This window comes from Zea mays, chromosome 9, assembly GCF_902167145.1.
Source record: "Zea mays cultivar B73 chromosome 9, Zm-B73-REFERENCE-NAM-5.0, whole genome shotgun sequence".
NCBI classification, from domain to species: domain Eukaryota; kingdom Viridiplantae; phylum Streptophyta; class Magnoliopsida; order Poales; family Poaceae; genus Zea; species Zea mays.
In genome coordinates, this window is record NC_050104.1 from 21,031,282 (window position 1) to 21,046,627 (window position 15,346).

The 15,346-nt window shown below is 46.3% G+C and overlaps 1 protein-coding gene and 1 pseudogene across 2 annotated transcripts; one reads left to right on the forward strand and one right to left on the reverse strand.

Annotated features, from left to right (window-relative positions):
* The first annotated feature begins 1,401 nt into the window (after positions 1–1,401).
* Positions 1,402–9,421, forward strand: LOC103638074 (uncharacterized; annotated as a pseudogene).
* LOC103638075 (putative disease resistance protein RGA3) lies at positions 8,650–14,631 on the reverse strand. 2 transcript variants are annotated; one of them, XR_002265148.3, is made up of 3 exons: positions 14,391–14,631; positions 9,059–13,421; positions 8,650–8,938 (listed from the first exon to the last, which is right to left on the reverse strand). XR_002265148.3 is itself a non-coding variant. In XM_020544327.3 (2 exons), the coding sequence occupies exon 2, from the start codon at positions 13,403–13,405 to the stop codon at positions 11,516–11,518; it is 1,890 nt and encodes a 629-aa protein (XP_020399916.1). In that variant the 5' UTR covers positions 13,406–13,421; positions 14,391–14,631; the 3' UTR covers positions 8,689–11,515. The 2 variants fall into 2 exon arrangements, 1 of the variants encoding a protein (XP_020399916.1); XM_020544327.3 differs by having other exon boundaries at positions 8,689–13,421.
* Between the last annotated feature and the right edge of the window lie 715 nt (positions 14,632–15,346).

Genomic DNA, 15,346 nt, shown 5'->3' on the forward strand with positions numbered 1-15,346 from the left:
TATCAAGTTGTTGTATCGATTAATATTTAAATGGATATCAATATATCTAAATTTCAGAATACGGATATATATCATAAACTATGTATTCAGACTCAGATCTCAGCCCAATTAGGGCTTGCTTAGTTGCACATGGATTAAATCCCTTTTTCTTTAATCGCCGACAGTAAGTGTGCTATTTCTCAAATTGGTTTACTCTAATCAAACAGAGGACAACATGAATCAGAATGGTTGAGGGCAAGTAGCATCAGTACACACCTAAAATGAATAGGTTTTCTTGGGCAGGTTCTCCTTGGCGGGGATTGTTCCTCCTCCTTCCTCGCCTCCTTCCTCAGATTCTCCTAAATGCTCACAATCATGTGTAGGTAGACTCGTAGGGGAGAAGATGAGTCGCAGGTGGTGAATGGGATGGGGCAGGTAGCTGGGCCTGTATTTAGAGGGGGCTAAACATGCGCGCGCAGATATGTTGTACGGCAGTCGCGGATCCGGTGGAGGCGGCTGCGGGCATGGTTGTTTACATGCGACAGATCCGGCGCTAGACATGCGCATGCGGCTGCGAGGATCTCGCATGGTTGTTAGGATGGAGGCGGCTGCGCGCATGGCGGCTGCGCGGGGGCGGCTGCGCGAGCGTCTGCGTTGCGCGGGGGCGTTGGCGGCTGCGCGCTTCGCGGGGAAGAAGGCGGGGGCGGGGGCGGCTACGCGGTGCGGGGAAGGAGGCAGGGGCAGCTGCGCGCTGCGCGGGGGCGGGGTCGGGGGCGGCTGCGCGCATGTCGGGATGGAAGGGGGGGTGGCTGCGCGGTGCGCAACGTGGGGAAGGAGGCAGGGGCGGCTGCGCGGGGGCGGGGTTGGGGGCGGCTGCGCGCATGTCGGGATGGAAGCGGGGGCGGCTGCAGCTGCGGTAGCGGGATCGGACGGTCGTGATGGACACAATTGGACGGTTGGGATACAGGCGGGGGCATGGTTGTGCCTGGTCTACACTACCGTCTTAAGGATTAGTAGAGATTTGGTGAAAATTTGATCTTAATCATTGATGCGCTGATGGGCCAAAAATAGCGAGTGTACCCGTTCGGCCGAAAAAAATTCTTTATATACCGGAGGTAAAGAATTTTTTTTACAGCCTCTCCTGTACACCAGCTGCTGTTCCATATAAATATAAGAAAAACAAATTACTAAAGAGTTATTTTGTAAAATTTTGATCTGTCTTTGTGGGGTGGATGTGAGAGGTCGTAAAAGATCATGTTTATATTCGGTATGTACAGAATTTTTTTTCCCGTTTGGCCGTCCCGCCCCCATCTCCCATGCATGCATGCCTCCGCTCCACTCCACCAAGGCACCAACCGAGGATTAGACGGTGGCGCCGCGCCGGCCGCGTCCAGGTCGGTGACAGGCGCGCCGTGCGCGCGCATGGCGTCGCCCTTGCAGGACAGCGCCTGCGCCGAGCTACCCGGCAGCAAGGCGCCGGCCACGCCGCCGCCGACGCAGCCCACGGAGCGGCTCTCGTCGTGGGGCTTGGGCAGCAGCGGCGGCGCCGAGGAGGAGGAGGCGGGCGACCCCGGCCGGATCCCGGCGGCGGTGTTCGAGCGGGACGTGTCCGAGTCCAACAAGGACTGGAGCATGATGTCCACGGAGTCGATGTTCGGCCTCCAGGTCGCACCGTCAGGCGACTTCACCGGCTTCTTCCTGGCGCACCCGGAGGTCATGGACAGCGGCACGCCGCCACGCAGTAACAGCAGCAGCGGGGCCGACTGTTGAACTTAATCCCGTGCGTATTAGTTGCATGAACATGTTTACTTCTATTATTAGGTAGCTGCTGCATGATGTAAACAAACGGTGCATGCGCCATGACTTGTGCTGTGTTCACAAGGTGGTGACTAGGTCCTCCGCCATGACCGGATGGAAAACGGCCCTGCGCTTTAGGCGGGCGCGTCGCAGCGTGCACGGCGTGGCGGGGAAAGCGGATCGTGAGATCGTGTAAGCACCAGTCAATAAAGAGAAGGAAGAAAGCCAGAAAAGTTGTGACTTTTGCACGGCACAAAATAGCTCTCTGTTTCCAGAGTTCTCTGTCTCCAGCGCTTTCTGCTTTTTCAGTATTCGCGTACCTGAGCAGAGAAAGAGAGAGCGAGTTCGCCGGCAGTCGCCGATCGCCGTCGGTGCAGCCATTCCGGCAGCCGGCGCCAATATCTGGTATCAAAGCCACCAAGAAAGAAGCGCCTCCACCGCGTTGGTCACTGGAGACGAAGAAGATGGCAGGTGACGCCGAACAGCCGAGCAGTTCAGGGCATCGCGTACGGGAGGGTTCTCTCATGTGGCCGATGCTAACTCGCTCCAATTACACGGAGTGGGCGATGCTCATGCAATGCAACTTCGAGGCTCTAGAGATCTGGGAGACGATCGAGCCCGGTGGCGAAGGAGTGAAGCGGTGGCAAGACCGGCAGGCCATGAGCGCCCTGCTCCGGTCTGTGCCCCCGGAAATGTGGCAGATGCTGGGCGCGAAGAATACCGTCAAGGATGCGTGGACGGCGGTGAAGAGCATGCGCGTTGGTGCTGAACGCGTGAAGGAAGCCAATGCTCAGCGCCTGCTCCGTGAATTCGAGAATATCGAGTTTAAGGAAAGCGAGGCGGTGGATTGTTGGGAATAGTCCCACATTGTGTGGTGAGGGTGTGATAGCATGGTTTATATGGTTGAGGGTGCAACCCCCTGATAGGCTAGCTTTTTGGGGGAGTGTTGGCCCAAGAGACCTAAAGCCCGCTGCTATACGTGCGAGCGCGTGTGTCGCGGCCCGACAGCCTGGGTGGGCGCGCCGTGTGTGCGGACGGCCCCGACGGACACGCCGTGTGTCAGCGGTCGGTGGGCGCGCCGTGTGTGCGGGCGGCCCCGACGGACACGCCGTGTGTCGGCGGTCCGGTTCCAACAATTGGTATCAGAGCCAGGTTGGCCCAGTGCATTCTCAGACAAATCTTGGCTCACAATGTGTGAGGGGGAGATTGTTGGGAATAGTCCCACATTGTGTGGTGAGGGTGTGATAGCATGGTTTATATGGTTGAGGGTGCAACCCCCTGATAGGCTAGCTTTTTGGGGGAGTGTTGGCCCAAGAGACCTAAAGCCCGCTGCTATACGTGCGAGCGCGTGTGTCGCGGCCCGACAGCCTGGGTGGGCGCGCCGTGTGTGCGGACGGCCCCGACGGACACGCCGTGTGTCAGCGGTCCGGTTCCAACATGGATGATTTCGCAATGCGTATCAACGCGCTAGCGGCAGATCTGCGTACATCTGGTGAGAACCTAGATGAAATCCGTGTAGTCAAGAAGATGCTGCGTGTGTTGCCGAAGCGCTACACACAGATCGCGATCTCGATCGAGACAATGCTCGATCTGAAGGAGCTGACGGTTGAGGATCTCGTCGGGAGACTGAAGCTGGCCGAGGATCGCCTGGGCATCGAGGCTGTCACAGACAAGACTGGTAAACTCTTGTTGACGCAGGAGGATTGGGCAGCGAGGAATCGTCATCGCCTCCTGCCGGAATCCTCGTCGTCAACCGGAGGTGAGAAAAAGCCTGGGAAGTCGAAGTTTGGAGGCGGCGGCGGACGTGGTGATTTTGGAGGCGGCGGCGGACGTGGTGATCGTGGCGAGAAGAAGGAGTACACTCCACGTTTCACGTCTGAAGGCACTCCACGGTGGAAGGGACGATGCAGGAATTGTGGCATATACGGCCATTGGAAGGTTGACTGCAAGCGTCCATCTAAGAAGGAACACAAGGAGGAAGCCCATCATGCGCAGGCCGATACCGATGCCGCACTGCTCCTGGCAACGGTGAACGCCGTGCGTGTCCATCAGCACGACGTCGACTCGTCCGAGGGGTGCATGACACGACATGTTATGCATCTCAATGAGATGAAGGTTGATCCCAGTGAACATGATGAAGATCATGATGTCTGGGTCCTTGACACGGGCGCCAGTAATCACATGACGGGACGTCGAGAGGCGCTGGTGTCGCTGGACAGATCAGTGGGCGGCACGGTGAGGTTCGGCGACGGATCACTCGTCCAGATCGAAGGCATTGGCTCTGTAATGCTTCAAGCCAAACAGAAGGGGCACAAGGTACTCACAGAAGTTTATTTCATACCTAAATTAAAGAGTAACATCATTAGTTTAGGTCAACTAGAGGAGGGTGGATGCAAAGTTGTGATCGAAGATGGTTTTTGCAATGTGTTTGATGTCGAGCGCTCACTGCTGGCCAAAGCACCTCGAGTCAAGAACAGACTATATTTGCTAAAAACTAGTCTTGCAGCACCTGTCTGTCTAGTAGCTAAGGTTGATGATGTGGCTTGGATGTGGCATGGGAGATATGGCCATCTTAATTTCCGGGCCCTCAGAGATCTTAGTGTCAAGAAAATGGTAGAAGGCATGCCATTGATTGATAGAGTGGAAGAGTTTTGTGATGGATGTGTTCTTGGCAAGCAACAACGACAGCCGTTTCCTCAGGTGGCAAATTACAGAGCAGACAAGAATTTGGACCTGTTTCACACAGATCTCTGTGGACAGATTAGGCCCAAGACACCAGGAGGTAAGAGTTATTTCATGCTTATAGTGGATGATCATAGTAGATATATGTGGATACAACTTCTGGCAACAAAAGATGAAGCTTTCAGTTGTTTCAAGAAGGTGAAGGCGCTAGCTGAAACTGAGTCAGGTGGCAGACTGAGGGCATTTCGCAGTGACAGAGGTGGTGAGTTTAATTGTATTGACTTCAAGGAGTACTGTGATGAGCATGGCATTAAGCACTTCACTACCACGCCATATACGCCACAGCAGAACGGCGTTGTCGAGAGAAGAAACCGCACTGTGGTGGAAATGGCGAGGTGTTTACTGAAAAGCAAGAATGTTCCAGGGGAGTTTTGGGGCAAAGCAGTCACAACTGCTGTGTATCTGCTGAATCGAGCTCCAACGAAAAGTCTACAAGGGAGGACACCTTATGAAGCATGGCATAACAGAAAACCCAAAGTACATCATCTACGTACATTTGGGTGTGTAGCTCATGTCAAGAAAATAGGCCCTGGTGTTTCGAAGCTGTCAGACAGATCAACACCAATGGTGTTTATTGGGTATGAGGCAGGCACAAAGGGGTACCGAGTTTATGATCCTGTGGCCAAGAAACTTCACATATCGCGTGATGTGATTTTTCAAGAGAGTAAAGCTTGGGACTGGAAACAAGAAACTCGAGCAGGATCTGCAACACCAGTGTTTGATATTGAGTTTTACTCGGTTGCTGGAAGAGGAACAGTACCAGCCGAGCCTGCAACTCCAGAAAATTCAGAAAATGCAGCAGCACAGCTAGCCGATCCTGCAACCCCAGATCAACAATCGCCTCTCCAAGATGATTGGGCTATTGACGCTGGCTCAGATGGAGCATCAAACCATGCAACGCCGCTTGGGAGTCCAGCTGTGCAAGGAATTGAATTTGCAACTCCACTCACTGGAGAATCTGTCAACTCAAAAGGAGTGCCACAAAGATTCAGAACATTGGCAAATATCAATGACACAACTGATGAGATTACTGATTTTGAGTACAGTGGGGTGTGCTACCTTGCAGCAGAAGAACCCAGAAGCATTGAGACTGCTCTGAATGAGCAATGTTGGAGAAAAGCCATGGAGGCCGAGATGCAGTCAATAGAAGAAAATAAAACCTGGCAGCTGTCTTCACTACCTGCTGGCCATCGAGCTATTGGCCTGAAATGGGTATTCAAAGTGAAAAAGGATCCAGAGGGCAATGTGGTTAAGCACAAAGCTCGGTTGGTAGCGAAGGGATATGCTCAGCGTGAGGGGGTGGATGTTGATGAGGTTTTTGCACCGGTTGCAAGAATTGAGACAGTGAGATTGTTGATTGCTCTGGCTGCTCAGAAGGGTTGGCAAGTGCACCACATGGATGTCAAGTCAGCTTTCTTGAATGGTGAGTTGAGGGAGGAGGTGTATGTTCAACAACCTCCAGGATTTGTTGTCAAAAGTGGAGTTGACAAAGTGCTAAAACTGAAAAAGGCTCTTTATGGTTTGCGTCAGGCCCCAAGGGCATGGAATGCAAAACTTGACAGTGAACTGATGAAGCTTGGTTTTGTGAGAAATCCACTAGAGCATGCAGTTTACAGGAGGTCAGATAGAGATGGTTTTCTGCTAGTAGGTGTTTATGTTGATGATCTTATAATAACAGGCTCAAACAAAGCAAGCATAGAACTGTTCAAGCAGGAGATGAAAGGGAAGTTCAGTATGAGTGACTTGGGATTACTCAGTTATTACTTGGGGGTACAAGTTAATCAGCAGGCAGGAATGACAAAGCTGTGTCAGAGCTCGTACACTCTGAAAATTCTGGAACAAGCCGGCATGAAGGGGTGTAATCCTTGTGCTGTGCCCATGGAGAATAGACTGAAGTTGAGCAAGAATGACAAGACACCTGCTGTTGACAAAACCAAGTATAGGAGTATCATTGGAAGCCTTCGGTATTTGGTTAATACAAGGCCAGATATAGCATATGCAGTGGGCATTGTTAGCAGGTATATGGAAGAGCCTAGAGCAAGTCATTGGGCTGCTGTCAAACAAATATTGAGATATCTTGCAGGCACCATACAGTTTGGGTGTGTGTACAAGAGACAGGGCTCAACTGAACTTGTAGGTTACAGTGACAGTGATCTGGCCGGCGATGTTGACGACAGGAAGAGCACCAGTGGGTGTGTGTTTCTGTTGGGATCAAGCTTAGTGACATGGGCATCACAGAAACAACGGGTGGTGGCCCTATCATCATGTGAGGCTGAATATATTGCAAGTGCGAATGCAGCATGTCAAGGCATCTGGCTTAGCCGGCTTCTGGGAGAACTATTGAACATCCAGGCTCCGACAGTCAAACTTCTAGTGGACAACAAATCAGCCATAGCTCTGAGCAAGAATCCAGTTCACCATGACAGAAGCAAGCATATAGACACAAGGTTCCATTTCATCAGAGATTGTGTTGACAAGGGTGAAGTGGATATTGATCATGTGAGTACCAGGGACCAGCTTGCGGACATTCTAACAAAGGCGCTTGGGCGTGTTAGATTTCTGGAGCTTCGTCAGCAACTAGGAGTTGTCGAGGTGCAGCGGGATTAGGGAGTGAAATGTTGAACTTAATCCCGTGCGTATTAGTTGCATGAACATGTTTACTTCTATTATTAGGTAGCTGCTGCATTATGTAAACAAACGGTGCATGCGCCATGACTTGTGCTGCGTTCACAAGGTGGTGACTAGGTCCTCCGCCATGACCGGATGGAAAACGGCCCTGCGCTTTAGGCGGGCGCGTCGCAGCGTGCACGGCGTGGCGGGGAAATCGGATCGTGAGATCGTGTAAGCACCAGTCAATAAAGAGAAGGAAGAAAGCCAGAAAAGCTGTGACTTTTGCACGGCACAAAATAGCTCTCTGTTTCCAGAGTTCTCTGTCTCCAGCGCTTTCTGCTTTTTCAGTATTCGCGTACCTGAGGAGAGAAAGAGAGAGCGAGTTCGCCGGCAGTCGCCGATCGCCGTCGGTGCAGCCATTCTGGCAGCCGGCGCCAACACCGACGCCGACGCAAAGGCCAAGGACGCCCCTGTCATCTCGCCGCCCTTCGAGAGCATCCCGGAGCTCCACGAGGGCGCCATGAAGGGAAAGTGGGAAGCTACTCCTTCGCCTTCCCAAAGTACTACGCGCTGCGTACCGCCGCCGCCACCATCTCGTTCCATACGATACGTTCTTGTTGTTTAAAAGCTGAATCTTCTCGACCGACTTTAATGCGGCGCAGCTTGGTAGAGGACAAGATGAACTACTCCAAGGAGCCGTCTCAGCAGGACCTCCAGCCGGAGCCAGCAGCGGCATCGGCGGAGGCGGCCAACAAGGCCGTGCCAACACCGGCAGAAGCTGAAGCGAGGGCAGACGGCAGAGGCGCAGCCGCAGACGAGCAGCAACCCGGAGGCGACTCCGGTTCCGGGAGCAGGACGAAAGGGCGGCTTGTTCTCAAGCTTCCCCTGCTGCTGAATGCTGATAAGCGAGCAACATGCAGTGGCCAGCATGGTATCTCTGTAAATCACCACTAGCTCGGGCGTTATGTAAAAATGGAGTGTTGTAGAGTGCGAAGAAATGCAGGGTGCAAGTGTAAGGGCGAAGGGTTTCCTCTTCCTGGTACAAAAAAATGGCGTTGGGGCAGCAAAGGTTCTGAGAGTAGAGTTATAATAATGATCCTTTCATGTACATAACCAAAGGCCAAGGATGACAGGGGTACTTTGGCAACATGACCTGAATCTGAATGTAAACAGCTAGAAAAATCTTAGGGACGAGCAAAACCTAGTTTTTATAATGGCATAAATCTAAATTTCTCGATTTCAGAGTCAGTTATTTCACGAAAGCGTTTTCAAGATATAAAAATATACAACTAAGGAGGTGTTTAGATTATAGGGGCTAATTTTTAGTCCCCAATTTTATTCTATTTTAGTTCATAAATTGCCAAATACGGAAATAAAACTCTATTATCATTTCTGTATTTGATAATCTATGTATTAAAATAGAATAAAATAAAGGGACTAAAAATTAGTCTCTAAAACTAAACACCCCTTAAGTGTTGCTAGGCATGTTCAAGGTAAACAAGGCAACTAACAGTACTGTAATCAGCAAAATGGCTTGTCCAAACCGAAGTGGAGTAGGCATTCAACAACAAGAGAGTTTCAAAACACTTGATGGATGGGAAACAACTGAACATCAAACATTTCAACTGCTTGTTTAATCAAGAATAGCTTGTGTAATAGGGGGAACCAAATAACACAGTCAATGTATCTTTGTGGCCTCAACATGATCACAAATTTTCTTGCCTTACTCAGATTAAACTTAAATATTGAGGAGCATGAATATCTTCAGCGAGGTAGGTGTCACCAAATATCTCCAACTCCAAATTGTAATCTAGTAAGCCACAAGTGAAGGTAAATAAATAAGAAAAACAACTATGTAAATATTATGGTTTACTACTCAGACGAAATTCTGGAATGTGAAATCCAAAGAAAAAGAGAAGGGGAAGTTTACTGATCACTAAGGGCTAGTTTTCAGAAGGCGATTTTAGCCCCTCCAATCACATCCGGTTTTATGGCTCCCAAACTAGCCCTAACAAAATGGTAGAGGGGGCAGAAAATGAGGGCACATATAATTGGTAGGTGTGAGAGGAATATTCATTCATTCAAGAAAAGTTCACTTATTTGCAAAATTTTAAAGAATTCAGAGGTATGTAGATTATTTTTTAGAAAACAACAAACCAACTCCAAATCTTCTAGAATATACCGCATAAATAAAATGAACTATGTTGGTGTGTCAGAGTTTGTGGTTTTACACTTGCTATGCCAACTTTATGTTTTGTTTGGAAATTCATGAGATGTCTCTATATTTCAAAACTTCAGAAATGCTTGAAAAGTTTCTGAATTTACAGAAAAATCTTGGTTAGTTTCTAAACTGGAATTTGCCTCAATATACAAATACAAGGTACAGAAAAGAAGTAATTTACATCTAATTCAGTCCAGTGTTTGAAAAAAACTTGACGTATAGGTATGCCACAACAATTGAAAATAAGCACAGCTGAGAGCTGCTATACTAGAAGTAATAAAGGTTATAGAATGAATGCCAGACAGACTCATCTTCGACATCTGCCATATGTTCATAGCGCATGCATCCTGGAAGTGCAGCAACCTTGTTCCAGTCTGGACCTTCCCCCTTCTGAAATTGCTCGTCTAATGCTTGATGGCATCCATCCAATACAAAAGTTCTAAGCGATACAGGAAGACCTCTCTCTGGTAGTGACCTCAGAAGACGGCAATCCTCAATAATCAGAATCCCAAGTGCACAGAAGGAATCCATACCAGGCAGCAATTCCAACTTAGAGCAGTTTGCAACGATAAGCTTAGTAAGGGAGACAAGGCCTTGCAACTCTCTAAGTGATGATAGTGCATCACAAGATTCTATGACCAGTTCCTTCAATCTTGTCTGGTAATCAGCACTGGACAAACGCATAACTTGAGGGCAACGTCTCAAATGCAATTTCTCAAGAGATGGCATATTGTTTAAATCTGGTACATATTTCAAGTCATAACAGTCACTTATGGCCATTTCTTCCAGGGAAACCAATGCTTCTGACCCCTCCAAAAAGGTGATCCAATCACATTTATAAAGGACCAACTGTTTTAGTATCCTCAAGTGCCACATGTTTACTGGTGGACAGGGCATCTCAATGGTGTCACAATTTATTAGGCGCAAAGTCTCAAGTGATGAGAGGTTATTCAACTGCTTGGAGAAATAGGATGGTTTCAGGTAGCACTGCACTAACTGAAGGCTCCTAAGTGATGAAGGAAACACAGCTGACCCATTCTCATCCCACAATTTTGCAATCACAGAGCAAGTGTTGGCCCTATGTATGCCATATATTTTCAAATTCTGGAGAGATTTCAGATTTTCTAGCACTTCTCTGGACATGCATACCACATGGTTAACATAGATCTCCATATCTTCGACAAATTCTAGGTGATGTGCACGTAAGACATGGAAGAAGCTTGATACCAAGATACAAAAAGTTCTTGATACTCTAGCACTAGGAATAAAAGTCTTAACTTGAATTCGTTCCTCGTCCAGAATAGCTATATGTTCAAGTGTCCAAGGATATGTAGGATATTCTCTTAACTTCGGACATCCAGCAACTGATAGATGTCTTAGATTCTGAAACACTTGGTCGTTATCGACACAACACCATTCCAATTCTGGTAACCGCTCTAGTAGCAATCTCTCCAAAGATGGAAATCCAGCACGGCCAAAGAATTTCTGACCAAGTGTTCTAAGCCCTTGCATTCGCCGTATTTCGACAGTTTTCAGTAATGGCAGATCCCCTAAAGGTGGAAGTACCTCCCATCTGTTGCAATCACGTAGGCAAATAAATTGTAGTCTGCTCAGCCAACCAGACTCCAGCCAAGAAGGAGACCTAGCACCAGGATATCCACTTATAGTTAGCTCCTCAAGATCAGAGTGTGGTTTCAGGACATCGAGCACCTCAACACCCTGTTTGGTAGAACTAGCAAAATTAAGCGATCCCCATTGTAGCTCCAACTTCATTATGTGCTCCTTATGGTGTAGATGAGCCTTAGAAGCTTCCTCTTTGTTTTGCACCTTATCTAGGGACAGAAGTGTGAGATGTCCTCGGATCATGTTAAGGTCCTTCAGACCTAGTAGACTTCCCTCATCATTGACATGGAATTCTCCAGCACACTCAACAAATGGAAGCTTGAGAGTGCTGGATAACATAAGAACATATGCCTTCTCTACGTCAACATGGACCAGATTGACAAGTTTATTGATGCTTTCTGGAAGATGGAAATGGCCTCTAAAAGTCTTTGCAATTTGCATTGAAGAACTGTTATATCCCCTTTGGGAATAACATGAGTGATACTGCACAAACAATGCCTGTAAATGATACATTAACATCTTTCTTGGTAACGGGTGCAAAGTTCAGCGTATACCTAGGTAACGAAGGTGAATCAACCGATTGACAGCATCGGGTAATTGTTCTAAACAACAACCGGTTATATCCAACACCCGGACACTCTTAAGCTTGCCAAGTATAGCATGATTCAGACAGATTTTGGAGCAAAACCAGGATTTGTTCAAAACTATCAATGAACGCAATTTTGGCAGATCACAATTCACAAGATTTTCCAGGTTTTCACTATAAATGGACAAATGTTGAGTATAAAGAGGCATTGGCTCCATAGACTCACACTCAACCCTAAGGCATTCACCCTGAGAAACATGAAGTGCCAGGTCACTCATTATATCATGCATAACGTAAAATGTTTCGCTGCCAGGTTTAAGCATTTGAAAAAATGATCTAGACAGCAATTCATCGAAGTAGCTTCTTCCAGAATCTTTCAAAGACTTGTTTGTGCTTCCTTTAGTGTCAATAAAATCCTGAGCTATCCACATATATATCAGCTTTTCCGGATCAATGTGATAACCTTTTGGGAATAAACTGCAATAAGAAAAGCAGCGCTGGAGATGTACTGGTAAACCTTCATAGCTTGGCCGCAATATCGTTAACATGTCGTCTGAATTGAGGATATTGCTATGAAGAACTTCATTCCACTCTGCCACTTTGTGTCTGCCGTATAAATGCCTTCCTATGACATTCAGAGCTAGAGGTGAACCATTAAGTTTCCGAACAATTTGCATTCCAATGCTCTCTAGTGTTGAAGAACTTAAAATAGAATTGTGGCAATGTCTGAAGAGTGCCCAGCTATCATCCTGTCCAAGGCCATGTAAGAATGATCTGCTGCTGTCCAGCACTTTTGCTACTAATTCCATCCTTGTTGTTACTAGTATCTTGCTTCCTGCCACTGCATTTTCCATGGGAGCTATCAGTTCCCACCACTTCTCTCTGTTAATGTGTTCCCCATAACTCTCGTCATACCACACATCATCCAACACTAATAGAAATTTCTTGTTAGAAATTATTCTTTGAAGTTCTTCTTGGAGCATATTGAAATTGAAATGTATCAATTTGATGTTCTTATCATCAGATGCATGCGCAATTATCTCCTTAATTAGATTAATCTTGTCAAAGTTATGTGAAACAGAAACCCACATCCTCTTATCAAAAGCGTTTACTATTCTCTGATCGTTATAGATGCTTTGAGCTACTGTAGTCTTGCCGATGCCTCCAATACCAACAATAGAATGCAACTCTATATTTTTTTTTGAATGTATAGAATGCAGTTGTATAGTGAATGATCCTTCATCATTTGATGGATTTATATTCCTTCTGTGCAGCAACCAACTGACTAGTTCATCAACCTCCTCCTTTCGTCCAAAAATGGTTCCTTCACGTGGAAAAGACCCAGTGACTCTAGTTCCAACACAATCAGAAGGCTTAATGGAGTTAGTGCTCTCAACTGCCATAACACTTGCAAACATCTCTGCACAAGATTTAACTCTGGCCATGCTTTTGATAACCATATGTAGTTCTGATCTCAACTTGTCAAGGCCAACTAAACGCTTACCAAGAGAAAGCGAAGAGGCAACTATGCTCCTAGCCATGCTTTGGTGCTCAACTTTTTCTCTTATAAGTTTATAGTCAAACTTATCTAACACATCTTCTGTGTCACAAACTGCTTCTCTCATTTGGCACAACAATGCTACCTGATTCCTGTCCTTTAAATGTCGCCTTTCAGCTTCATCAACTACCAGGAGTACCTCCATTAATGTAGCCTCCAAATTCTTGAGGTCGGACACCATATTAGACTTCCAGTTGTACTGACTTGATACATAGGACTGCACCAGAGAAAGCATTTTCCTAAGAATAGGTGAAACAACCCATCCTACAACAGTTGTTGTGCCAGCCATGGAATCAAGAATATTCCTGTACAACACATAGTTAATTGTTTGAATAGTGCAAGAGCCAATAAGTTGCAGTCTTGCAGAGTTAAAAATGTGTGCCATTGTTAATAAAGAAAAATGTGCATATGACAACACATAAGAGATTTGTTTGCAAAGGACGAGCCAAAGCAGGACATGTACAATGTAACATAAACAGAAAATACAGTTTCCTTGCAGATATACAGAACAAGGTCCTGTCGGGAGAGAGAGAGAGAGAGAGAGCAAACCAAAATTTTAACTCTTCTGAAACAATTTTTTTTTGATGTTATGTAAGAAATGACATTTGTTTCATGTGTTTCATATTAGGTGGTTGTGTTCCCTTGTTTTACAAAACTGAACTACACCAAATTGCTACTTCGGCAACAAAAAACAAGTGCCTGAGACTTTAACACTACATACTTGGGATGAATGCAATACAACAATGCTTCTTTAGTCTTTACCACATCACGCTAGTATCCGATTTCAATAACTACTTCAAGGATCAATATCCCTGATCTCTTAACTTGATGTTTGGTTGCTCCTGTGCAAATGCAACTTCAGAACTTCGAAAGAGTTACGGACTTACCAGAAAGGACAGTTTCAACTTTCAAGTATTTTATCATAAAGTCGACAGTATTTGGAATCTCAAAAGGTCATAATAAACTCATACTCCATTTTGAAGCACCGATCCTCTCTATTTACCGAAATTACTCTTCACGTGCTTCTCAATCAAACTAAAAACAACTAAATGACATAGCATAAAATTGCAGAAGGAAACAAAAAGAGTACCTTACATGCTCAGATCTAAGTAAAGGTGGGGTACTGGGGTAACTACGGACCAAGATCTTCAACTCAGATCCAGTTTCAAACTTTTTTTTGGAAACGAGATCACGGATCCAATGAAAATTGACTTCAAGCTAGGTCGCAGGACGAAACATAAACGTGTATGGTAACTAACAAGTACAACACTTGCCTGATTAGAATTGTGAGAACTGCGATCTTCTCCTGAGGATCTGTCTTGTTCCTCGGGTCAAAGGCGAAGCTGGGCTGAATGAGAGACCAGTTGGAGAAGGAGATCCGGATGCAGGCAAAGCAAAAAGATATCAGCAAGTCGTGAATGGGACGCGCAGAAGAGTTGACTTGCCGGTGTTCGGCTGCCTGTGCTGCAGAGCTCCCTGTGGCTGTGGCTAATTCAGCTACAGCCGGCTGCTATAAGTGAATAGTCTCTAGCTTGCAAGTACAACTTTTTTTTATATAGAACACAGTTGTAGCAGTCTAAATAGTCAGCTTTAATCTGAAGCTCCAACCCCTCTATTTGCATCTATTTATACTAGTTTATCATCTATTTATACTAGTTAATTATCCATACATTACTGTAGTTATTGTGCATCATGTAGATACATATAAACGTTAGCTCAGGTGGTTAAGGCCATGTTTGTTTTAGCTTTTTTTTAGCTTCTGACCAATAGAAACTACTGCAGACTATCAAACATCTAGCCTTTTAGCTCGTTTCTATTATAAACATTTTAATTAAAACCGTATAAAATCTACGTAGACACAGAATTGATTGAGTCTTTGCACCTCATAAACTTGAAATACCATGCAAGAGATTCAAGTTGCACTTGCCCTTACAATGAAAGGGGTTTATAAAATTAGCGTTAGGTTCATTTTTTATAGACTTGGATGGGTCCACGATTCATAGTTACGGTGGTAATTATAACAATAAGGTGGAAAAAAACAATTATTCAGTGCGTCACCTTTACAAGTAAAGCCAACCACTTTCTCCTGTTCACACCTCCCACTACCCCAATAACAGTGTTCGGAATACTGTACTAACCTTCAAACAATCTAACCGTTGCTATAAGATCACCTCATCTCCAGACTCCAGCCATTGATTGTGTAACTATCCAAAGTTCAAAGGTGAACACA